Consider the following 25,792-nt stretch of genomic DNA (forward strand, 5'->3'; position numbering starts at 1 on the left):
CAAACTTACAAGTAAGAAATTTCATAGCAATTTGATATGTTGTTCAAAAGTTATGAAAAGAAACGAAATTCAAAGGCTATTTAAAACTGTAACTGCTTTGATCAAAACATATGGCCTCAACAAAATTTAAATTTGGTATTGTGCTATTCGTACGTTCCCGGTATTGCTCGTGAATGAAGATGTGCAGATTTTTATTTTCACTCACTTTTCTCAGAGATGCCTGGACCGATTTTAAATAAATTATATGCAAATGAAAGTAATAGTTGCCCCATAAGACACTATTAAATTTCATTGTAATTGGATTTTGATTTTAGAGGTTATGTTTAAAAATGTAAAAATCACGAAACATCAATATCTCAGAAACCACACAACCGATTTCAATAAAATTGGTATCAAATGAACGGGCTATCTTAAAAACCCTTAACTTTTGAATTTCATTTAGATTGAACATATGGTTCAAAAGTTATGAAAAGAAACGTCTTCTGAAGACTGTTTAATTTCACTCATGTTTCTCAGAGATGGCTGGACCGATTTCCACAGAATCAGTGTCATATGAAAGGTCTAGTTACCCCATAAGACCCTATTGATTTTTTTGCAATCGGACTATTACTTTGCCTGTTATGTTTAAAAATGTGAAATCTAGCTATGAAAAGAAACATATTTCGAAGAATACATAAACTCACTCACTTTTCTCAGAGATGGCTGAACCGATTTTCACGAAATTAGTGTCAAATGAAAGTTCTAGCTGCCCCATAACACCCTATTGAATTTTACTGTAATCGAACTGTAACTTCGTCTGTAATGTACCGAATTGTGAAAATCACGAAACTTCATTATCTCAGAAAGTACACAACCGGTTTGATCAAAAGTATTATCAGATGAACGGGCTAGTTAAGGGTTAACTGATGAATTATGATTTAACACGTAGTTTCAAAGTTTGGCTGCCCTATATGTTCTCAATTCATTTGATTATAATCGAACTAAGCAACCGTTATGTATTAAATTGTTAATAAAACAACGAAAGTCTATTATCTCAATGATTACACGACTTATTTGAACATAACTAGTGTCATGCAAACGAGTCATTTTTCAAACTTACAAATAACAAACTTCATAACAATTTGATATGTGGTTCAAAAGTTTTGGAAAGAAAAGGAATTCAAAGGCTATTTAAAACTATACCTGCTTTGATCAATATATGTGGCCTCAATATAATTTAAATGTGGTATTGTACCATTTGAATGTTCCAGGTATCGCTCGTGATTGAATTGTTCTAAATTAAGAGTCATTTCTTTTATTTCGCTATTTCTTGAGCATTTACATTACGTCAAATTCCTTATTTTATTCTTCAATTACAACATCATTATTTTAGAACCCAAAAAGTGAATACACATTTATTGGATTGAAGCGTTCATGTAAACCTATCTTCACAAATAATAAGTTTGAATGAGAAAGGCTGAGTCTGACCGCTAGGTGGATTAATTTAGGTTTTTATCTTCTATTTTGTTTTACTTTTAAAACTTTTTTAATATTGAAAATTTTTACCGTTAACGTTAACGTTTTATGATAAAGAAAAAAAACGGCAACGTTTTGGAATTTCCTGGTTTTTCGAAACTATTTCGGCAATTCTGAGCTTAGTTTGAAATCATTGTACTTTTAGGACTATTTCCTCCTTATCTCATCTTTTCGGGTTCATCTTTTAGACTAAAAATGCGTTTTATCTGCCATCTAAACTCAAATTCGGATCATTTTGTGCCTATTACAAAATTTCTTCATCTCAGATTGGATGTACTTTTAATAGATCTGGCCTTTAGAAATTTTTTTTTTCCTGTAATTCTAATCTCATTTTCTGGCTTTTAAAGGGTGGCTCCGCCAACTTTATTAGGGATTATAATTTTTTGCGTTTTTTGCGACTTTAGAAATATTTATTTGTCATTTTAAACTCAATTTGGAATATACTTTTTGCCTTGTTTGACCTTCAGAAGCGTTTTTTCAACATTTGAGGCTTATTTGGAATTATTTTAATATTCTGGGTTAATTTTAGGATCGCTCTCTGTTCTTTTGCCTTTTCTTGTAGCGGCTTTGGCTATCCGGAGATTAATTCCTCTTTGGACTTTTTTGGCTGTTAGGAGCGTTTCTGGTGATACTGAACAGACACATTTTTCACCTGTTGTGTAATTTTGTGGTTTTTAGAAGCGTTCTTCGTCATGTTAGTTGCCTCTTTTAGATGCTTAGAAGTATTTTTCGTTTAAACCAAACCTATTTCTGTTCTGTTTTCTGCCCATTTTGGCTTTTTAGAGCGCTCTTTGACTTGCTGAGGTCAACAAAGGGTTATTTGAATTCGAGCGAAAATTTATGCTCAATTTTCGTATTATCTTTTTTCGTGTTTTTCGGCCTCTCTTAATTCTGAGCTCATTTTCGGTATTTTTGCAAGCAAAGCTGAAGCACTGACAATTCACTTTCGAATCTTGACCTTCCGGTTTATTGGGCACAGTCTTTGCAGAAAATTAGTTGTATGTAGGCTTCCAAAGCATTTCAATCATTAACCCACTTGGCTAAAACAAAAACCCCGGGTTTCATTTTCTTGAATTTTCTGACCTTCCGGGTTTAATTTGGTTCTATTTCTGGCCTTACGTGATCCCAGTGGCTCGGTGGTTAGCGATGTCGGTCGGCTAGCTCTCGAAAACGGTCGTGAAATCGGGTTCGATTACCGAGCCGGTCAAAGAGCTCATCGAGCCGGAAATTTTCTCTACTCAGCACTTGTGTTTCGTTGTACTCATCCTATAACATGCAAAATGTGCCAAAACAATATCGATAACGAATTCTCTCAACTAATCTAGTTGACCGAGACCTCTGTTAGCCCCACAGCTGGCGTGGGATATTGTTTTTTTTTCTGGTCTATCTTTCTGTTCTTTCTGGTCTTCAAAAGCTTCGTTATGCTGGGCTCAACCTGGGAACATTTTTAATTTTTTTTCAACTTCCAAAAAGTTTCTTCGTCTTTTGTTTCTTTACTTCGAAACGTTTTTTCTGGGTTCAGTTCAAGATCATTTGGTTATCCTTCAGAAATGTTTTACGCGATTCTGTGCTTGCAACGGGATGATTTCTATATTTATTCTTTTATGGCTTTGAAAAAAAAGTTTCACATAATTATGTGCAATTTTTTAGGATTAGAAACGGTTATCGTCATTCTCAGCTCAATTTGGGCTCATTTTAACCATCCGGACATCAAACATTCTCTACTTATCCCTTCCCTTTCCTTCCCTTCCCTTCCCTTCCCTTCCCTTCTATTCTATTCTATTCTATTCTGTTCTATTCTATTCTATTCTATTCTTTTCTATTCTATTCTATTCTATTCTATTCTATTCTATTCTATTCTATTCTATTCTATTCTATTCTATTCTATTCTATTCTATTCTATTCTATTCTATTCTATTCTATTCTATTCTATTCTATTCTATTCTATTCTATTCTATTCTATTCTATTCTATTCTATTCTATTCTATTCTATTCTATTCTATTCTATTCTATTCTATTCTATTCTATTCTATTCTATTCTATTCTATTCTATTCTATTCTATTCTATTCTATTCTATTCTATTCTATTCTATTCTATTCTATTCTATTCTATTCTATTCTATTCTATTCTATTCTATTCTATTCTATTCTATTCTATTCTATTCTATTCTAATCTATTCTATTCTATTCTATTCTCTTCTCTTCTCTTCTCTTCTCTTCTCTTCTCTTCTCTTCTCTTCTCTTCTCATCTCTTCTCTTCTCTTCTCTTCTCTTCTCTTCTCTCTTCTCTTCTCTTCTCTTCTCTTCTCTTCTCTTCTCTTCTCTTCTCTTCTCTTCTTTTCTCTTCTCTTCTCTTCTCTTCTCTTCTCTTCTCTTCTCTTCTCTTCTCTTCTCTTCTCTTCTCTTCTCTTCTCTTCTCTTCTCTTCTCTTCTCTTCTTTCTGTGGTCCTTTTTTGTTTCCTCTGTGTCATTCTTTGCTTTGTTTTGACATATAATTTTTCTATTCTTTTCTTTTTTAAAAGCCTTCTTACGTTACATACCTCCTGTGAACGTCTATATAGTTTCGGCTGTACAGTTGTATTGCAACTTTCTTGTGGAACTCCTACCGCGTGTTTCATTCCGATTTGTCTCTATGTTTTTTTTCCTTTCCATCATATTTAACATTCTTTTTGTTTTCGATTATGATCTTTTCGTCACTGTTTCCTCTCTCTCATTTTTTATTGTTCGCTTCCTCTCGCTTTCAATCTTTGGTTCTAATTTGAGCCTATTCATGTTGTTTTTCGTGTGTCTTATATGTCTTTTTGCTTCACTTTTTAACATTTTATGTACTATTGTCTTACTGGTTATGTGTTTTTTCTTACCTTTTCAGAAATCTTCCACTGTTTGGTCTTCCCATTTTGTTTTGTATTTGCATTTATTCTCGGCATTGGCTTTTTTTGATATTTGAGAGAGTTTTCTCGCTTTATTGAGCTCCATTTATGGTAATTTTTTTACGTTTTCTGGTCTGCAACCTTTTTTCGTTTTTCTGGTTTTGATCTTGGATCACCTTAGGATCTTTACAGGTCTTTTTTTTAGTATAATTTCAGATCATTTTGATGTTTTACCTTCAAAAGCATTTTATCGTAGTTCCGAGCTAAGTTTGGGAACTTTTCTTTATTATTGGTGTTTACTTTGTGGTCATTTTTATACACGGCCTTATCCGACCCATCATTTCCCGCTATCCTGCACTTAGTTTCGTATCATCCTCTTTTTAGTTTTTTATGGTAGCTTAAATTGCAAAAAACACCTTTTAGAAAAAAAAAAACAAATATGAAATCAAACTCCAATTATGAGAAGCTACTTCTTAAGATCGTAAAAGGGAAAAAAATATTGCAAATTCAGCTTAACATGGCAATAAAAATGCTTCGATAAAACTAAAAATAGCCCCAAATTATACCTACCTTAAATAAAATTATCTCAAGACGAGTCAATACGATTCAAAAAAATCCGTAAATTCGAAAAAGTATTAAGCTCAAATCAAGCACATAAGGATCATCGTGGTTCTGGAAGACAGAAAAGCAAATGTTCCTAATTGACCTCAAAATTACGAAAACTTGCTTCTCATAAAGCATGCAAACAAAAATTAACCAGATTGAGCCAAAAGCGCCGATTATAGCATTCACTTATTTCAGTTATTTTTTATGAGTTTGAACTTTACAGTTCCTCGTACATCTCCTTACCTAAGTCACAAACCAGCTACTCCTTACTCGATAAACTTTGCTTACTATTTTATTGCTTCCCTTACCCTATATAGACTGCATATCATTAAAATGTTGCCGAAGAATAATGAGGCTCGCACAACTCTAAAATGATTAGATAAGAAAATCAAATGTTGTTACAGTACTCATAATCAACACGGCGTCTCCATCACTAGAGAAAAACGGAGACGCATGGTTTGCTATCTAATAATATTGAATTTCCAAAATTGAGCTGACGATTCAAATTACTGCTTTGAGTTAATCAAAAAATAAATAGGAGGTATAGAATTTTGAATTGAACCTAGAATGATGTTTTTCGAAAGAAACAGAAGAAGCGAAAAAAAAGAAAGAAATCCGCAGATGGCGAAAAAGGCATCTAAGGGTAAAAGAATAAATTGAACTTAGAATGGCAAGAAAACACTTGAAAAGGGTAATAAAGAAAATAATCTCAAATTGAGCTCAGATATATGAATTTTTTTCTAAGAGCCATGAAACACCACAAATAAAATCATTCTATTCGAAAACGACTGCAACCTTTATATGGACGTTTTTGAAGGTTATTGGTAAAACTGAAATAATGAATCAGGATTTAAAAGAAAACTGGCCCAGAACTGCTGAACGACGTCAGACCAAAAAAAAGGTCAAGAATCAAAGACACAAAACTACCCTCCAAGTTGCCCGAAAAGATCCTTCATGGAGCGATTGTAAGCTATAGTGAAAGCACATCTTTGCTTTTTGCTTTTTTAGTCTGTGCTAAATTCTATTGAGCAGTTAAGGCTTTGCACAAAATGGGTAGTTTAAAACTTTTAAAATTTTATCTTCATCTACTCATCAAATTTCCGCAAATTTCTTTTTTGCTTCGATACAGGATTTCAGTGTGTTCGTTAGCATGTGCTATAGTTTATCAAACTTCCAGCAAAACAAAAATATGTTACATAGCTAATGTCGCATGCTGTGTTCACCTCAGGCGCACATTTTGCTAAACATCGCTCGGCATTCCGACGAAATCCCAGTTTCGCAGTTGCTTCTTCCTTGAAGCAAACTTTCCGACAGCATTTCACCTTCTGCCAGCTGTTCTGATTGCATTCCCATTAGTTGCCACTCCTGGAAGTTATCCCAGCTTTACAAGGTAATTACAATACCGGCACGTTTCATCCTTTTTTCGTCCTCCTCAATCCATCCACAGCTTCACTCCCAATCCCGGAGGGAATTCACGAAAGCTCCGCGCCACTTCTAGATTGCACTGGTCTCTTTTAACATCATGATTTTTCATGAACCTGCTAAAAGTGGCTTCAAGCGGCAGCAGAGCTGCTGCACGTCAATTCAAGCCTGCTCCTGGCCGTGGAAATAAAATTTACTGAATAACATTTCAGAGTTTCTTTCACAGCTTACAACATCAAAGTCGTACCAACTCTGCTAACCTTCATCCCCGAGCAGCATTCATTTAGAGTGTAAATACGACCAAGGTCACCACTGTCGGGATTGCTGTTTAGCATTCTAGGGGACAAACTCCTACCCAGTTGCATCGGATTCAGTCGCGTTGTGACACGCGATAGCACCAGAGGATAACACCGATGAAAGTGGCCCTAATCGCCATGTCTGCCGGTTTCGTTTTACTGGGGACTTTGCAGTGACTCTGAGCCTGAACTGCTCGGCAGCGCTTTGAGCTTGAGCTAAAAGAAAGATTGACACCGGAGAAAAAAATGAGCTGTGAATATCATCACCCGAGAATCGGGTGAAAAGCTAATAAAATTCAAGAATGCTTGCTTCGAGTGCTTCTTCGAGGTCGTTTTCACCACTTTCCTTTTCAACCGAATTTCACCCGCATCGAATTTATTATTGCTCCACTCGGTAGCTTGATTATTGTGCGGTCGTAACTTTACTTTGCTCGCGATTGTGGAGCTGCCATCGGAGCAGTAAAATGCCAACAACAACAAAAAATGGGAATTACTTTGTGCTTCAGAGAACCGTAAATTTTATCGCAACATTGTTATTTTGAGCTGTTCGGTAACCTTCAGTTCGGCCAGTGTCACAGTGCAGCTGCAACGAACTTTCCCCTCGGGTTCGGTTTCCCAATTTTCCTGTTTCAGACAGACCCAATTTTGTACCTTTGCACAGTTTAATGCCACAGTTAAGAGTTACAGTTTCCCGCCTATAGTGAACCTCTAAAAAGTTTTAAAAGTGTCAAAATTATAAAAAAAGACACCGAAAAAGAGTTTATCATCAATTAAAAGCTTTCAACAAACATGATACGTTCTGGCACACAGTTTCGCATCTCGACACGCTCGTATCTAGATTGTATAAATTATATACTCCTAATAGATAGTGCATCTGTTCAATTCACTAGCATTCGGTGGAATTATGCGATTTTTTATGAGCGAGCGTGCCAAAAGCCGGTCACTAACATGTTTTTAATTATAGTTGTGTGTCATCGTCTTTCGGGACTCCGGTGCCAGATGTCCCCTCATCCTAGATTCGGTAGAGAACTGTGCGTATTTTTTCCCTCATCGTTGAACTGGTTTATCGACTGAGCACAAAAAAACAGTATCAGACTATAAAAACTTGTAGTGGAACGGTGCAATTTCAATATTAATGAGAGTGAGATCTATTTTTCATGAATTTAATGGGATTCGGTGTTGATATTTTTTTTCCCAGTTTTCCCATGTGTGTTTTTGTGCTGTGCGCACATCATATTAATGTGAAGCATATTCCCGGGAGGCATTAAGTTGCGTTCCAAATCAAAGAAAAAAAATCGTGTTCATCGTTCGAGCAATTCTAACTTGATTATTCCATTACCGTACGTAGAAGGTACGTGTACAACTTTCCGTAATTGGAAAATCATTCCGTGCACTCGCGAAAGGTGTCACCGTCTGCCAAAGTTGAGGGGTAGCAAATTGTGACCTAAATCGAGCGCACAGTGAGCAACATTCTGAGGTAACATTTCTATGTCAAGCATGACAATGAAATGAATCTCAAAGTTTTCGTTCGTTAATGATTTTAAAATAGCTTCGTTGAAGTTAAATTTTTGAGAATAATAAAGCCCAACTGTGCCAGCAGTTTCACACTTCTTCGACATCCTGAACGGGTAGAGTCGGAAACACAAAATAGCTTTTCATTTGCGCGTTGCGCCTCCTGAACATTCCTCCGGAATGCCAACTCGGCGCGCAGCAAAACTTGTAATTACTGTCTCAACGCCACTCGAACCCCGAGTCCAGCTCGGGCTGAGTTGAGTTAAGTAGATTGTAATTGAAAGCTTAATTGATTCCGCTTTCGGCAGGGTACTCTCTTACGTGCCTTTGTAGTTTATTTCGTTCGGAGCATGTGAAGCTTAGGCTGGCAAATTCACCACAACGATTGAAATTATTTCGGTCAGAAGTGTTTGTTATTTTCATTTAATGACAAATACTTATCTAGATTATATGTATATCGTGTGTCATGCATAAAAACGCGATTTTTTTTTTGTTAAGGAATTAGAATTACACTGTCCATTGATGTGAACATTTGTAATTAACGATATTTGAATGCCTTTTTAATTTTTTTTTTCACGTATCATTCATTTGACACGGCACAAATACAATTTAACGTTTAACAGTGCCAATTATATCTGATGACTTAGAACCTAAAAGCAAGTTTTCTATCCTCGCTGCCGACTACGAGCTGAAACTAAGTCTAACTTAAAACTAACATGGATCACATGGATCAATCAGTGTTTTGTTGTTAAATAGGGGTCTGATGATCTTCGAATGGCCATGAATGTGCAGTATGTATGGTATGTTCTGCTGATCCACGATGTCATGAGCTGGGGGACAGGGGCTTGTAATCCGCGGGTCCTGGAGGTATTGTGCGGGGTCTAGTTGCTGGTTTTGTGCTTGAAGTTTAAACGTGTTCTTGTCGTTTTGTTGGGTGTAGGCGGAGGAGAACGGGACTAGACTGGGGCCTGATATATATTAGGAAAACATATATAAGGGACATGTTGGGTAGATCACGGCTCGCCAAGACATCATGAACAGGAACAGCTGGGCCTCTACCCTTGGCCCGAAGGGAAGCTATTAATTTAGACCTGGCGTCACGGTGAACAGGGCATGACCAAAGAACGTGCTCTATGTCGTGATAACCTTCACCACAGACACAGATACCGCTTTCACTGAGCTCAATGCAACGGAGATGCGCGTCAAATCTTTAGTGGTTGGACATAAGCCGAGACATCACGCAAATGAAATCCCGACCTACATCCAACCGCTTGAACAACGGGTTCGTCGATACCCTGGGGATTATGGCGTTTTGCCAACTGATGATCGTATTCTGACGTACAAATGCGAAAAATTCATTAAAAGCAATTGGTCTTTCATAAATTCCACCGTTTGTTACGCCCACTGTAGCCAAAGAGTCCGCTTTCTCATTGCCCGGTATCGAGCAGTGAGAAGGGACCCACGCTAAGGTAATCTGATACGATTTTTCGAATAAAGCACTCAGATGTTCCCGTATTTTCCCCAGAAAATGCGGAGAGTGCTTAACATCTTTCATCGATTGGAGAGCCTCAATGGAACTGAGACTGTCCGTAAAGATGAAATAATGGTCCGTGGGCATTTTTTCGATAATCCCTAGGGTGTACTGAATTGCAGCTAATTCTGCGCGGTAAACAGAACAAGGATTATCGAGCTTATGGGAGACGGTTAAATTGTTATTGAAGATACCGAAGCCAGTGGACCCATCGAGAAGTGATCCGTCAGTGTAGAACATATTGTCGCAGTTGATGTTTCGATATTTATTGGAAAAAATTTTGGGGATCTGCTGCACGCGTAAATGATCCGGGATGCCACGAGTTTCTTCTATCATGGATGTATCGAAAAACACAGTAGAGTCAGAATTATTTGAAGAGTCGACACGATTTGGAATATTCGAAGAAGGGTTAATATTTTGGGACATGTGATGGAAATACAATGTCATAAAACGGGTTTGAGAATTAAGTTCGATTAACCTTTCAAAATTTTCAATCACGGGACGGTTCAAGACCTCACATTTGATAAGAATACGAGAAGACAGGCTCCAGAAGCGGTTTTTCAATGGTAGTACTCCAGCTAAGACCTCCAAACTCATCGTATGGGTCGACTGCATGCAACCTAAAGCGATACGCAAACAACGATATTGTATTCGCTCCAGTTTGACCAGATGTGTGTTTGCTGCGGAGCGGAAGCAGAAACACCTGTATTCAATAACAGACAATATCGTTGTTTGGTAAAGCCCTATAAGGTCTCCTGGATGGGCTCCCCACCATTGTCCGGTTATTGTACGAAGAAAATTCACTCTTTGTTGACATTTTTTCATCAGATACCTCACGTGACAACCCCAGGTGCTTTTAGAGTCGTACCAGACACCAAGATATTTGTGTACCAAAACCTGAGAAATCGTTTTACCCATTAATTGTGTTTGAAGCTGAGCAGGTTCATGCTTCCTAGAAAAAACTACTATCTCAGTCTTCTCCGGAGAGAATTCGATACCTAGCTGTAAAGCCCAAGCAGACAAATTGTCCAAGGTATCTTGCAAAGGTCCTTGCAAATCGGCAGCTTTGGCTCCTGTAACAGAGATTACACTGTCGTCTGCAAGTTGTCTTATCGTGCATGAATTTGCCAGACATTCGTCGATGTCATTTACATAAAAGTTGTAAAGAAGGGGGCTTAAACATGAGCCCTAGGGAAGACCCATGTAGCTAATACGAAAAGTTGCCAAATCGCCATGCGTAAAGTGTATATGCTTTTCGGACAACAAATTATGCAAAAAATTGTTTAAAATTGGAGAAAATCCTTGTCGGTGAAGTTTGCCCGAAAGAATGTCAATAGAAACGGAATCAAAAGCCCCCTTAATGTCCCAGAATACAGATGCCAGTTGTTCTTTGCGAGCATAGGCTAGCTGAATATCTGTAGAAAGCAACGCAAGCTAGTCATTCGTTCCTTTGGCACGGCGAAAGCCAAATTGAGTATCTGATAGTAGACCATTTGATTCGACCCAATGGTCTAAACGACGGAGTATCATTTTTTCCATCAATTTCCGGATACAGGATAGCATTGCAATCGGCCTATAAGAGTTGTGATCAGAAGCTGGTTTCCCTGGTTTTTGGATGGCGATCACCTTCACTTGCCTCCAATCCTGCGGTACAATGTTTTGCTCCAGGAACTTATTGAACAAACTCAACAAGCGCCTCTTGGCAGTGCCGGGTAGATTCTTCAACAAGTTGAATTTGATTCTATCTAACCGAACAGAGTCCGGACATACTTTCCTGGCAAAATCAATTTTCTACCGACTTGAAGACTCTTCGCTCTCGTTGACTACATTACGGTTTCTCATTCTTCGGGCTGTGTTCCAAAGAGTGCTCATTGATGTTTCTCTCGAAGTTTCGTTCACGAACCGTCGCCAATACTCGCGTTTCTTTGCTCGGACCAAGCTTTTAAACTTGGTCTCAGGCTCCAAATACCGCTTAAAGTCGTCGGGTATACCTTTCTTCCAAAAGAAGGCCTTAAACGCGTCGGATCTTTGCGTGTAGAGCACTCTTTGTACCCCCACGGAGTAGGAGGACGTTCTTTGATTGTTACGCCCGGATATTTTTTCGTTTGGGCTTGTAACGCGGCGTCGAGTATCAAGCCCGCGAGGAGGTTGTGTTCTTCAAGTGGTGGAAGATGTTGAATCGACTCAACTTCCAATCGATATTCCGTGTGAGGTCATACGGAATATTAATTGATCGCGTGCGAGCTGACCTGTTAGTAATTGAAATTAGAATAGGCAAATGGTCGCTACCGTGAGGATCAAGGATTACATTCCATGTGCAATCCAACCGTAACGACGTCGAACAGAGGGATAGATCAAAAGCACTTGTACGTGCTGAAGGTTTCGGAATACGTGTCATTTCACCGTTGTTTGAAATTGTCATGTCGAAGTCATCGCAAAAGTTATAGATCAAAGAGGAGCGGTTATCATTGTAAGGGGAACCTCAAGCCACGCCATGAGAGTTAAAATATCCCAAAATCAAACGTGGCGAGGGGGGTTCTATTAAATCAAAGAGCAACCGTTGCCCAACCTGTGCTCTGGGAGGAATATATATTGAGGCAATACAAAGCTCTTTACCTTGTATTGTCATTTGACATGCGACAACTTCGATGCCTGGAATCGAGGGGAGGTTAATACGATAGAAAGAATAGCACTTTTTATCCCTAAAAGTACTCCTCCATATGGGGTGTCTCGATCAAGGCGAATAATATTAAAATCATGGAAGTTGAGATCAATATTTGAAGTAAGCCAAGTTTCACAAAGGTAAAATGCACCGCAATTGTTTTTATTTATCAAAACTTTATTTGAAAGACTTTTTGGTAAAATACTTCTACAATTCAACTGTAAAACAGAGATAAAATCCTTCATATAAGCAGATGAATTACAGGGTGACGAAAAAGTCCGGTCACACAGGAAAATCTCAATATTTCAAAGAATAAGAAGAAAATCTGAATCTGGCTTTCATAGCTTTATTCACAGACGACATCTCGGAATTACACCACCTTTCTCTGATCGAATCAGCTTTAGACGTCTCGGAAAGTCGTCGCAAGCGGCGCGCACGTGCTCCACCGGCATCTCGTCCCAGATTTTCGTGATAACTCGCTTGAATTGCTCCAAATTTGTATTTTATAATCGTTCAGCTTCGACATCATGTATCCCCACACGAAATAATCCAGTGGATTCAGATCCGGAGACGACGGAGGCCATTCATTCTTCGAAATGAAATCGGTCAAGTTTTCCCCACACCACGCTTGAACAACCTTTGCGGTGAGGGATGGGGCGCCATCTTGCTGGAAGCAGTAGTAATCGTCTTCAAACAATAGTTTAGCTTGAGGCAGAACATTTTCATTTAAAACCGTGTCCAGGTAGTACGCTGCGTTGATTTTGACCTCTTTATCGATAAAAAAAGAGGCAGTTTACCTCTCTTGCAAATGGCTCCCCAAACAATCACTGACGCCTTATTTTGGAACCGGGAAACGTTCAGCTTGTCCGCAGGAGATTGCTGGAGGCTCACACTCCGAACACGATCATTTTGGCGATTGACTGTTTGCTACAAAACGAATAGCTTCTCGTCCGAAGAAATAATCTCGTCATCTGCGCACCAACCGAGCAACTCCCGCGACCGTTGGTACCTCTTGTCCTTTGTAGCTTTGGTAGCCCCATGAACCACATGTTTTTTGTACGGTGTAAGTTTTAAATCCTTGCGCAGAAGCAGGCGGATTGATTCTCGGTTCATTATAAGGTTCCTGGCCAGCTTCCGTGCAGATTGGGCGGGATTCCGGCGAATCCGGTCTCGTATAATCTATTTCAGCCTTAGAGTTCTCACAGACTCGGTGCCTCCGGTCTCCAGGTACCGATTTATGGTCCGGTACACGAATTTCCGGTTGATTCCGAGCTGTTTTAGGTGTTTGAATATGTGTCCGGGTTTGTATCCTGTCACATATTCAGCGATAACAGCTGCTCTTAACTCTGCCATGGCTCACAACTCAATGTAAACAAACTGCACAGAAACGAAACTCTGCCACTTTGGGCAGCAAAGTTAACCCTTTCATTTGACATATAGATGGCACCAGAGAGATGTAACGTGTAGGCTACAGGTGACCCCAAAAAAGTGTGACCGAACTTTTTTGTCACCGTGTAGACATCGAAGCACAGACTAACAGACGTAACACTGGAACCTAGCTCCATCGCCACAAAAAACGTTCATTTCAAATTTTCAATCGAACAACATTCATCGCGCGAAAACGTCGTCTGGGGCGCTGTCATGCAATCTCATACATATTTTGTAGTTCCCCATTTGACACATGCAGTAACGCTGGCGCTGATGTCGAAATACATTACGCAGCGCGAACACGGCAGCAGATGGTGCTAGTGTTACTAACGTCAAATTTGCAAGCCCAGGAGAAGTTTGCTTCGGTTTTTCCGCAGCATTGTTTGGTTTGTATGTACCTTTCATTCCACTTTGGAAAATCTTAGGACCTTTGAATCGTCAGAATCGGTTTCATCAGAAGACAACAGATCAAAGGGGTTCAATATAATGGTAGAAGTGGTCACGGTCTTATTCAGCATCCCAGCGTAAGCATTAACAGTATTAACACTTGCTACATCGTGCCTTTTTGCAGCAGTAGGCGGCTGTGTGGCCTAACTGCTTGCAATTGGTGCAATTTATAAAACGGGGTACATGCAATCGCACAGGCAGACGAGCACGATCGATCGAGACGTAGCTAGGGAGAGCAGATGCGGCAAACGTAAGGCGAAACGAGTCTGACGGAGTGTACACTTTTGTGTCGCCGACAAGAGACACAGACCGCAGTTGGTCGCAATCTAAAATCTTCACTTTTACGTCGTGGCACAAAAAAATTTTCAAGCAACCAAAGCCGCTTCCCAAAATACACTCGACCGACAGACTTGAATTGGTTATGACACCGTCGATCTCCACGTCTCATGCGGGTATATAAACGCGATACTCGCGTGTGAAAAGGTCGAAGCGAGCTATCCAGCTTTTTACACACCATAATGGCGGGTGCTATAATGCGTGTTCGTAATTTGCGAACCTCTCTGCTTACGTCAGTATCGTGATTTTTGGTGTTTCGGCAACACTTATGTTGCCAGATTTATTGTTTTCCTTGCGAAGTACATGAAAAGTCAAACTGACGTACGAATTTTCCATTATAGCGTTAGCCATTATGGCGCATAAAAAGCTGGATAGCGTTGGCCAGTTCCAGGTCGCCTACCACGACACCGAGCTTGTTGGGTCTAACCTTGGAAATTTCGGTTACGGCCTTGTAAATCTCCGTCAGGTCTTTCGAAATCTGCAGAATGTTTAACGGTTTCGATTTCGGTCCTGCCTTTAGCTGAAAGTAAACAGTGAAACCTGGAAATTACAGCTTGAAGCTTACTCCGATGAAACTACACACTTAGATTTTATTGCCAAGAACTCAACAGCTGATAAATTCAGCGAACTGTTCTACAAGTTTTCGGTAGCATTTTCATGAACTTCGGCAGGCGAGATGCCATTACTTGCTGGTTCACGGTAAATCGATATATTTGCTGAATGTTCGTCGAAATATATTGCTGATATTTGTTAGAAAGTTCGCCGAGCTCGATCAGCTGTTGGGAAGTTTGCCGAGATGAATTAAGTGCCCGGAACAATTTCCGTTCCAGCAACAAATGGGTTAGACCAAATCAGTGGATATGTGGATATATATTATTGGATTGAGTAAACTCATCGGACACTCTAAGTAAACTGATTGAAGATGAAAAACCATTAAAAACATGACGCGCGAAAAACGACATTTCTGGGATGGCAGGTACACGAGTCGTTTCTCCAAGCCCATTCGTTTTAGTCGTGTGTCCAGCTTTTATTTCATATTTTGCTAACCTGCGTTAGGCCATACAGAGCATTCTGCAGCCTACACACCTAAATTGGTGCTTGATCGTCGCGGAATATCTCTGGCTGCTCTATAAAGATTGCTTCCTCTTTCAGATCGCCTTAATGCAGTAATGCATTCATGTGGAGTACGACAAAGGGTCTCCTACGAAAGGCAGAAAATCAAAAGGCAGAATCACGAAAAGCAGAATTACGAAAGGCAGAATATTTCATAAGACAGAATAACGAATCATCTCAAAGAGCACGAATGACAGAACCAAAAAATGGTCTATTTTCTTTTTAACAACACACACTCGCGGCCTTTGGCCGACTCTATTGTCCAAGTGTATGCTGTCCTTACTCGCTACCGCTCGTTCGGACTTAACTAAGGGAAAGAGAACCTGTTTGAATAATCCTAGAAAACCAGTAGATCAGTTGTTTGTATGCGAGAGGCCGCCGCTTCTTACGGCGGGTCGGCGGCCGGCTCGGACCGCGGAAACCATGGCGGCTTTGTGCTGCCTCGGTTTCTTGTCCTCGATTATGCGTCTTCGCTGCATGAATTGTTTTATGTTAATTAAAACCAATAAACCTAACATCGAAAAATTACTCTCCGCGATGCCATGAGAGTCTTAAGGACCTGAGCCAAACCAGTTTGCGCGTTTCGGATCTAATAATTAGGCTCGATTTGCACCCCCATCAAAACTGGTCATCAAATAATAAATGTAAAGTAACAGCTTTGGTACCGTGACCAGGATTCACACTTGGCTGTCGTGAGCTAGGTTCTGCTACCAGTGATTCTGCCTTTCGTGTCCTTCGAAATTCTGCCTTTTGAAATATTCTGCCTTTTGTGTACGGTCATAGAGTTCTGCCTTTCATGATTCTGCCTTTCGTGCTTCTGCCTTTCGTGATTCTGCCTTCTGTGGCGAACCCACGACAAAAGTCTGTTTCACCATCAACGCCAGAACATAACTGTCCTGTACCGCACTACAAGGGAATAAGTTTCTTGAAAATCTTCACCGCGATGGAACCGTCCGTACTTGACTTTACCCTGAAGACCCATCTATTACTCAACGCGTTCCAGCTTGGTAGGGCGACCAAAGCGCACGATACTCGTCTTTAATCGTTCCGATTTATTCGTTGCGATCAGGTCGTTTCAATGCTTCTTGGAGAGTCTCCGGTGGCTCGTATTGACCCTGTGAAGAATACGACTGCGGCAGAAATTTGTCCCAGAACAACATCTTCTTCTTTGCATTGTGACGGGATCGCAAAACTCTGTGACACGATGCCCTTGACCCGTCTGACTGCAACAATTTTGCAAAGAGACAAGCTTTTGAGGACGGATACTGTATGTGACCAAATAATCAGAATATTTACCTGGGGGACGGAATCCGGGACACTCGAAGATAGGTTAGGTTTGACTTCTTATCTTAGAACATCTCCAAGGCAGGTTTTTTCCCCTTGGTTGCTTTGTTGTTTGTCGAGTCCAATAAAACACAATTTTCGCCTTCGGAACGCCTGATTTGATTTCGAAGCACACCTTCTAGGTACCACTAATTCAAAAAAATACCTTCGATTTTTTTCTGATTTTTTAATTCGCCGTTACCATGGACGTCTTTTACTACTGGGCCTATAACCTGATAAAGGTCGACTAATCAGCTCATTGCTCGCTTTTTTACTTTTTTCTTAGCATTTTTTTTTTTTCAACAAAACAGGCAGTGTATGTGATTTTTTAAATGCTAGACTAAAACTGGGAAAAGTGACTTATGCTCAGAAAAAAACCACTTTCAGGCAGAACTCCAACCCGCAAACTCTCTGTCTCTGGCAAGAAACCATGGACTTCGGAATTAGCTCGTAATACTTTTCTTATCATCTCTACGTTTTTGTGACAATCATTAGTGAATCATTTTAGGCACACTCAAGAAATTTTTCAAACATTTTCAGGCTTCTTAAACACTGACATTCACATTGAATCAAAGCATCGTTTTTTTCTCAAATATAACGTAGGCCATGTGCAATACTGCGAGGAGGAAAATTGAATTTCCCTAATGTGTTTGCCCTAGTAAAATGAAAAGCATGATAGAGACAGTAGACGTCTATCATCAAAGAGACTGTTTGATTCGCATTGTTTAGCAGCATGTCTGTTAGACCAATAAACCGTTATCAAATATTGTGTCTGGGAAATATTATTGTCTCTTGGATTACGACATTATGATATCTGATTGTGTTTGCTATGAACTTAGAAAACGTGATTTAAGTAAAGAAACTTGCTTTAGATTACCTCGCAATAAAAAAAAGTGAATCGAACATTAAAAAACGAAACTGTAAGAGCCAAACGAGAAACGATCTTCAATTTTAGTGACTTTTCTGCAGCCTCATGGCTCCCGATGGCACTAGCATTTAATGTTATTTGATTGCGCTAGAAGTAGAAAAAAAGAGCACTGAAAGTCCTCCAGAACACGTCATTTGTAAACGTTCTCGAAACGAAAATTGACATTCGATTTTGCTCTCTAACTACCGTTTTCCATCTGATATGCGCTTCACGGAGACGAAGAAAGGAGAAAACTTTTTCCTCCCACCTCGTCCCGAAAAAAAAGAGGGAAACGAACATGACACTTTCCTTCACTCGTTTGCCGCTGCTTTTTTTATTCCCTAATGCCAGTGTGAAATGGAGAACCGGTATTCCGAACACACATACACTTGACGGCACCAAAGTCGGACAAAGAGACTTCGACTCCTGGGCGCACTCACTGTTAGCAGCCAGTAAAAGTCGTTTTCCAACAACACGTCCGCTCCCCCCAGTGCACAGGTGCCGGGCTCAGCTGGCCAACCGAACGACCGTTTCGGGTGAGAAAGTTCCACTTTCACGGGAAATTTGAGATAAGATAGCAGCGTCGTCGTGTGCCATTTCGTGCCCAACCAACGTCATTGATTCTGGCCTGAATAAACTCATTTCCTTGCGAACGAGGGCGAGGGATTTTTTTCTTCGGTTGAAATCATATCAATGCCGGTGACACAGCAGTACAGAGACAAGGGGCGACCTGTTGCCGGATGTGAATCGGAGAGGGGGAATTATTCCGGTAACGTTTTGTCTGGAGGTTGGAATAACAGTGGTTTGGGAATAAGTTCTACGGTATTCGAAGTCAGCTGAAGAGTTTCGATTAGTAGGTGGATGTGTCTTTAAAGTTTATAACAATTAAATTGTCTCGAAGTGTTTCAGGAATGGTACGAAAAAATTTTGAAATTGCCAAAAATTCATTCGTATTTCAAAGCTGTAAATGGATTAAACTTAAATCGGAGGTTAATTCAATGGTTAGTTAAGCTAGCCATTTGCAGACTTCGCTTGCCGAATAATCCATACTCACTTTCTGCCTAACTTTTCACCACCGTGTAGATTGTTCCTCATTTGACAGCACACACTCTCTGCACTCTCTCTCTCTAGCGACCGGCGAAGAGCGAGAGAAAAAATCGCTAATATTTACCATTTCAGATTTACTTGCTAATCAGCTGTTCTACGGAGCGGTTGTTTTTTCCGTTGTTTTGGTGGTGCAATCTGTTTGTAATTTTTTTTGCTGTGCTATTTTGCCTCCCATGAATGCCGGCTTTTGCTGATACCAAAGTGATAAGCTTAAGGATTGTTTTGCTACTTTGTCTGGGCGAGCAATAATCTTAATCACCGTATAGTGCGTCTTCGTTCATCATCTCAGTTCGAGGTAAGTCGAGTTTTTATAATTCTCTCTGGTTAATTAAATAGAATTAATTCTACAGAAACAATGATATTGTACCTACTGGTTGCGCTGTTGGTGGGAACATCCTCCTCCAACTATGTTTATCAGACAAAGTTTCTGGACGTTCCTTTGGACCACTTTAGCTACGTTAATGAAACCGTCACTTTCAAGCTAAGGTGAGTCACACAAATTTAGGTTTGTTCAATAATCTTGAGCAAACATTTATTTTCAAAGATACCTCGTAAACGACACCTACAACACGGATGGCTCCGGTCCCATTCTGTTCTACACCGGCAACGAGGGTGACATCGAACTGTTCGCGCAGAACACCGGCTTCATGTGGGAACTGGCCCCAACGCTGAAAGCCTCGCTGGTCTTTGCCGAGCATCGCTTCTACGGAAAAACCCTTCCCTTCGGTAATGCATCGTACGATTCCCCCCAGCATCTCGGTTATCTCACTTCGGAACAAGCGCTGGCAGATTTCGCCTTTCTGCTGGCGGAAATCAATCCGATCAATCGAACGACACGTGGCCGTCCAGTGGTTGCCTTCGGCGGTTCGTACGGTGGAATGTTGGCCGCCTGGTTCCGGATGAAGTATCCTCACTTGGTGGTGGGAGCAATCGCCGCATCCGCTCCTATCCGTCAGTTCGACGCAAATTGCGGAGTGTTTAATCAAATTTTGACATCGGTTTTCACGGTGGCCTACACCCGAGAGTGCTCGCAGAACATTGCCCGCTCCTGGGAAGCGCTTAAAAATTTCTCTTCTACAGTCGATGGACTCAAGATCCTACAGGATAAATTCAAGTTCTGCACTAACGTTACCAAAGCGGAGGATATTACGGGAACGTTTTTCGACTATCTACAGGATGTGTATGGAAATCTGGCAATGATTAACTACCCGTACAACTCGACGTTCCTAGCACCGGTACCAGCGTATCCGGTGCGAGAGTTTTGCGGACGACTTGCGGAAAATTTCACCGGTGTGGAGTTGATTTCCCGTCTGCAGGAAGCACTTAGCATCTACTCGAACTACACCGGCCAGACTAAGTGCCTTGATATCAGTTCCTCGTACGATAGCAATTTTGGTGACAACGGCTGGGAGTTTCAATCGTGTACGGAAATGATGATGCCCATGTGCTCGGAAGGCGGCGAAAAGGACATGTTCCCCAAAAAGCCTTGGGACGAGAAGAAAAACTCCGACGAGTGTTTCAAGAAGTTTGGCGTACGACCGAAGCCGAACGTGGCCTTCACGATGTATGGCGGCCAGTTTTTAGAGTAAAAAAAGTAAAAATTCCCTCCTCTATGAATTTGATAGCAATTTGTGTCATTTCAGTGGTGTTTCAAACATCATCTTCAGCAACGGTCTGCTGGATCCGTGGTCTGGTGGTGGCGTACTGAGGTCAGGCAATAACAACATAAAGATTGTGTTGATTCCCGAGGGGGCTCATCATATTGATTTGCGTGCTGCAAACGATAACGATCCGGGCTCCGTGCGGGCGGCTCGGGATATCCATCTGTACAACATTCAACAATGGTTGAAGCAGTTCCGCAAGGCAAAGAAATATCGCTGATCGAACCAAAACCCCAGAGATTTTTACATGGACATTATTTCACTAGATAGTTTATATTAAAAAAAGAAGTAATCATTGAAATATAACATATACTTAAATAATTTTCGGTCCAAACAGCGGCGACTGTTTCACGAACTCGTCTAGCTTGGTTTTGAACAGATCCGAGGTGACCGGCGTTCCGATCGTCCACAGAGGATTACGCACCACGTATTCCACCCAAATCTAGTTAAAATAAAATTATTATAAACAGAAATTTCTATGAAGAAATTAGGTACTCACCCTGCTGTACAACTGGAGAAGAAAGTCCTTAATGCCAGTTGATGTCGTGTCCGTGTTCAGTACAAACTTCAGCCCGGAGGAAACCTCCACAAAGTGCAGGGCGTATTTGTTCGTTTTGTAGTACAGGAAGCCCTCCTTCGGATCGACCGGAGAGATTTTATTCACGAACGATTTCAGCGAAAACAGCATTCCGTACATCAATTTCGATTCCTGAGAAAAAAACCAACGATTCACATTTTACCCCTTATCACCCTTGCTGATACTCAGCAAAGTGCAAACTTTTAATGACAACAATTACCTCATCCTTGGTGATTCCCGACTGCTTCAGCCGATTCCACTCGCCGTAGTACAGCAACGTTCCAAATTTATCAAATATGTAAAGATTATAAATCATTTTTCAGTAATAATACCAAAATTAAATTCCATTTAATCCAGCTCCAGTCGTCGTGTTTTTTGCTGCTGTTCTCTTTGACAGATAGAAACGTAAACAACCGTGAGAGTGTGTGAGTGCCAGCCAGCCGAAAATGCTGTGAGCACCGTGAGTGGCACAATGTTGTGACAGTTCTAGCTTCATGTTTTGCACGTTTCACTTCGAATTGTAATTTTTTTCATGATTTAGCCGTAAATTTGTAATACAAAATGCTTGCAACCCTATCAAGGACCTATTCCGGCGTTTCACTTTGCTCGGCTAATCAATTTCTCACTCAACAGACGCGGGTAAGTACAATATTTTCACCCCGTTACAAATCCCCTTGTAATGTTTTTGTTTACGCAACCACCCAGAACACGTTCATCCTAAAACGCCGCACCCCACCGAAGCTGCACAAAAAGAACCAAAAACCAGACAAGCTGCGTGGTCGCCACTTTGTCTACGATCTGGTCGAGGATACCAACATCAAGAAGAAACCCAACCTGGAAGTGGTTCTAACATCCTTCGTAGATGGTGTCGGTTCAAAGGGAGACATAGTCTCCCTAAAGCCTCATGTAGCCTACAATCAACTACTGTTGCCTGGCTTAGCGGTATATAAAACACCCGAGGCGGTGGTCAAGTATGCCGTCCCCGAACAGGATAAGCAGAAGGAGCTACACAGCTCGGCGCATGCCGCACGGACCGTCAGCAAGCTGGAGGAAATCGTTCTAGCCGTGGTGATGAACAAAGACCACCCGTGGGTCCTGGAGCGATGGCACATAAGGGCGTCTCTGCGCAAGGCGGGCTATTACGTTCCCGAGGAGGCAATCACCCTGCCCGAGCAGCCTATCGAAGGGCCGGATTTGCTTAAGCAGGGTAAGGAATTCATTTGCATTGTGACGGTGAACAATCTGGAAAAGGCTAGGCTACGGTGCCGCATTCACCACTGGAGCACGGAACCGAGCGAACGGTTGCCGTACGTTGCCGAGCACTGGCTGCAGCCGGCCGAGCCGTTGTTTGGTGCGACACCAGCGGAACCAACGGAGGCGAAAAAGGATTGAGTTGAAACTAAATTAGTAGAGGTTTTACTGTTTATTAGGAATGAATAAATGTAAACTCGGAAAATCTAGTTTTTGCGATTATTTTAATTTCTATTCGTTTTTCAGATATGTTATTGCATGAGCTATTTTCAAATTTGTCTTAATTACTGGGTCCCAAGCACAATTTTTTTTAGTTTCTTAACATCATTTTACAAAAAAAATTATATTTTTGAGCATTCAATGTGCATCATATGATATGAGTGGAAATACTGTCCAACCTAATTAACGAAAGGTATGGAATATAAATGATTTTTGTACTTCTGTTCTACTTCTTTACGTGAGACTGAAAACGGTTCTAAGAAACTCATTCTCCAATTCTTCCATCAAGTTATTGCTCAACCTTCTTGGTTAGTTTCCTTGTCTTGTCTTCCTGCATCTCGCAAAGCCACCTAGAGACAGTTCACAAGCTCGAACCACCGAAAGTCGGAGAGGTGGCCACATTTATTTCTTTCGGTACAGCCGTTGAGCAACTGTGTTGGAGCACTTAAACATCATTTTGTAAATCTGTTGCTGATTCAAGTGCTGATCGATAGGCTGCCGGACAACGACAAGCGAGAGTGAGTGCGGTTCAAGAGAGGGAAGAAGAAAGTAACTCTCCGGACGTTTAGCAATTTCCTCTTTGAGATAGTCTCGAAAGCCTGCGAAGCGAACGTCAGAATGGAGTTTAAACTGATCGGAACCGCCCACACCGTGAGTAAGCCGAAGGAGAAGGGACACAGCGAAACCGAAAGTCAAGCCAACAGCGGAGATACAATGATTCTGAAGTCAGTGTCAGCGCACAGATCACCGGTTGCGGTATTACCAGGACCTCAGAAACCTGCTGTACGCTGACCGAATGAAAGTTGTCGACCTTGCTGCGTGTGTCTGAACGGTCTGAACGTACACAGATCGGCGTCATTTGAGTTCAAGTTCAAATGTATCGCCGGGGACTGCAGACAATCACATAACAAACTTTTCCATCCAATTGAAAGTACAGTTAGAACCAGCGCGTACATTCGAACGAACAACATCACGCCGTTCCGGATGATTCTGATAAGACTTTACTGTGGAGAAAGTCTATCACTGTGTTGGTCTTTCTGGACGAAGGAGGTCCACCTATCGCTTCTTATAATAGACGACCAGAGAGCCCCCCTCCCATTTGCTTCGCTTGAAACCAAGATCGGGGCAGTGATAGATCCGATAGCAGTGTACTGCAAGCTCTGATGGAGAATCCCGAGCTACACGCAAACGTTTGTAAGCAAGTCGAAGGCTATGCTCATTTGGACACTGGAGAATTTGAAGCCACTGAATCTGGTAAATCATGGTATCTGCCCCTAAATGTCGTACAAAACCCAAAAAAAAAACAGGGAAGGTACGTCTTATGTGGGTAGCGACGGCCATGGTTCACGGCTGCTCTCTTAATTCACAGCTGCTGAAAGGCCCTGATATGCTGGTTTCGTTGATGTCCGTAACTGCTGTATTAAGGGAGAAAACGGTAGCAATAGATAGCGATCTCCTTGAGATGTTGCACCAGATAAAAACTGTCGCGCGGGATCGAAGATTCCAACAGTTCATCTTCCCAAAAGATTCCAAAAAATCTGCGCGCGTGTATGTCACGGACGTTGCCACCTTCGGTTCGACTACGCTCTAGAATATGCTGGACAATATCCGAATGCAGCAGCGACGACAATATAGCGCCATAACGTTGCAACTAGGCAACTAAGTGTACGAATGCGGTAAAGTTTAGCCACCAGACGGGAGGTTTCGAAATCAGGAACTTGGTCTCGAATTGCTGTTCACATCACCGAAGACAAAGCGTCATCACACGAACGCGTACTGGGATCCCGAACTTGATGAGTTCTCTTTCTCAACACAGCACCGTCAAGAATGTCTATTGTACCTCTCCGTGGAAATGCGGCCAACGAAACGAGCAGTGTTAAACTACGTAATGGACTTCTTCGAGGTGGTTCACGATCCACGGCAGGATCATCGTGCAGCACCTATGGTGCAGTGGTTGCAACTGGGCTGAATCTATCAATGACGACTGCTGGGAAATATGGAAGCACTGGATTGTTGTACTACCAAAAGTGGAGAATATTCGTATTTCTCTTTGCTACCTCGGAGATGCCCATCGTCGGTCGTGAAATCGATCGGGATCCACATCTTTTCAGATACCAGCGAACCTGCTTACGGATACGTCGCGTATTCGCGAACTATCATCAATGGGGTCAAATGGTCACCAAAGTTGCACCATTAAAACGACAGTGTATTCCGCGATTAGAGTTGGTGGTGGCCATCCTTGGGGCGTGTATGAACAATGATTGTGGCGCATTCACTGAAGGTCGACCGATGGACCAATTCACGCACAGTTTGGAGTTGAATCCGATCGGACCAGTATAGGTTCAAACAGTTTGTAGCGTTTAGGATCGGAGAAATTCTGGAGCTCACGAAGGTGACGGATTGACGTTGGGTCTCTACGAAGCAGAATGTTGAATTAATTGACGCAGTGACATCGCAGCAGTAATCCTGCAAGCGAAGGCGTATGGTATAAGGGCCCTACATTCTTGTATAAACCCGAAGATCAATGGTCCAGACTGGAGCTACCAATCGAGGAGACGGACTAAGACGCCAGTGGGCATGTTAATTTTCACGGCGTGGTTGACGTGGCCGGGTACTCGAGGTGGAAGACATTGCAACGAGTGATGACATACGTGGTGCGATTCATCGACAACTGTAAGCGGAAGGTAGCAAAGCTGTCGATGGTTACCATTGAGGCGGCCGTTTCTGGACAAAGACGGCGTGCTGCGTTTTGGCGGACTAACGTGTATGGTCTGCATTGGTAAGTTTTTTACAGCGTTCTTATGTCATGTATGATGCAAAAACGTGAACTGGGACTGCGGCTGTTAAGGAGGAGATGTTGTCCTGCAAGCAAACTTGGAACTTGGGCGAGATGCCCGCAGGTAGAAAACCCATAACTTGCAAGTCGGTCTTCAAAGTGAAGAAGGGTGAAGGTGAAGCTCCTGACAGATATAAGGCCAGGCTTGTGGCCTGCGGCTCTACTCAGCGCTA

General features: G+C 41.4%; 3 protein-coding genes across 3 annotated transcripts; 2 read left to right on the forward strand and 1 right to left on the reverse strand.

The window, feature by feature from the left end:
• The first annotated feature begins 19,150 nt into the window (after nt 1-19,150).
• On the forward strand, nt 19,151-21,059 carry LOC129717773 (lysosomal Pro-X carboxypeptidase). Its single transcript, XM_055667921.1, has 4 exons — nt 19,151-19,370; nt 19,426-19,561; nt 19,620-20,660; nt 20,719-21,059. Exons 2-4 carry the CDS (start codon nt 19,431-19,433, stop codon nt 20,954-20,956), a joined length of 1,410 nt encoding a protein of 469 aa, XP_055523896.1. The 5' UTR covers nt 19,151-19,370; nt 19,426-19,430; the 3' UTR covers nt 20,957-21,059.
• On the reverse strand, nt 21,026-21,726 carry LOC129717775 (trafficking protein particle complex subunit 1). The gene is made up of 3 exons (XM_055667923.1): nt 21,534-21,726; nt 21,236-21,445; nt 21,026-21,178 (listed from the first exon to the last, which is right to left on the reverse strand). Exons 1-3 carry the CDS (start codon nt 21,627-21,629, stop codon nt 21,050-21,052), a joined length of 435 nt encoding a protein of 144 aa, XP_055523898.1. The 5' UTR covers nt 21,630-21,726; the 3' UTR covers nt 21,026-21,049.
• A 49-nt stretch (nt 21,727-21,775) lies between these two features.
• LOC129717774 (39S ribosomal protein L9, mitochondrial) lies at nt 21,776-22,773 on the forward strand. Its single transcript, XM_055667922.1, has 2 exons — nt 21,776-21,952; nt 22,019-22,773. Exons 1-2 carry the CDS (start codon nt 21,875-21,877, stop codon nt 22,703-22,705), a joined length of 765 nt encoding a protein of 254 aa, XP_055523897.1. The 5' UTR covers nt 21,776-21,874; the 3' UTR covers nt 22,706-22,773.
• The last annotated feature ends 3,019 nt before the right edge of the window (nt 22,774-25,792 follow it).

This window comes from Wyeomyia smithii, chromosome 1, assembly GCF_029784165.1.
Source record: "Wyeomyia smithii strain HCP4-BCI-WySm-NY-G18 chromosome 1, ASM2978416v1, whole genome shotgun sequence".
Taxonomy (NCBI): Eukaryota; Metazoa; Arthropoda; class Insecta; order Diptera; family Culicidae; genus Wyeomyia; species Wyeomyia smithii.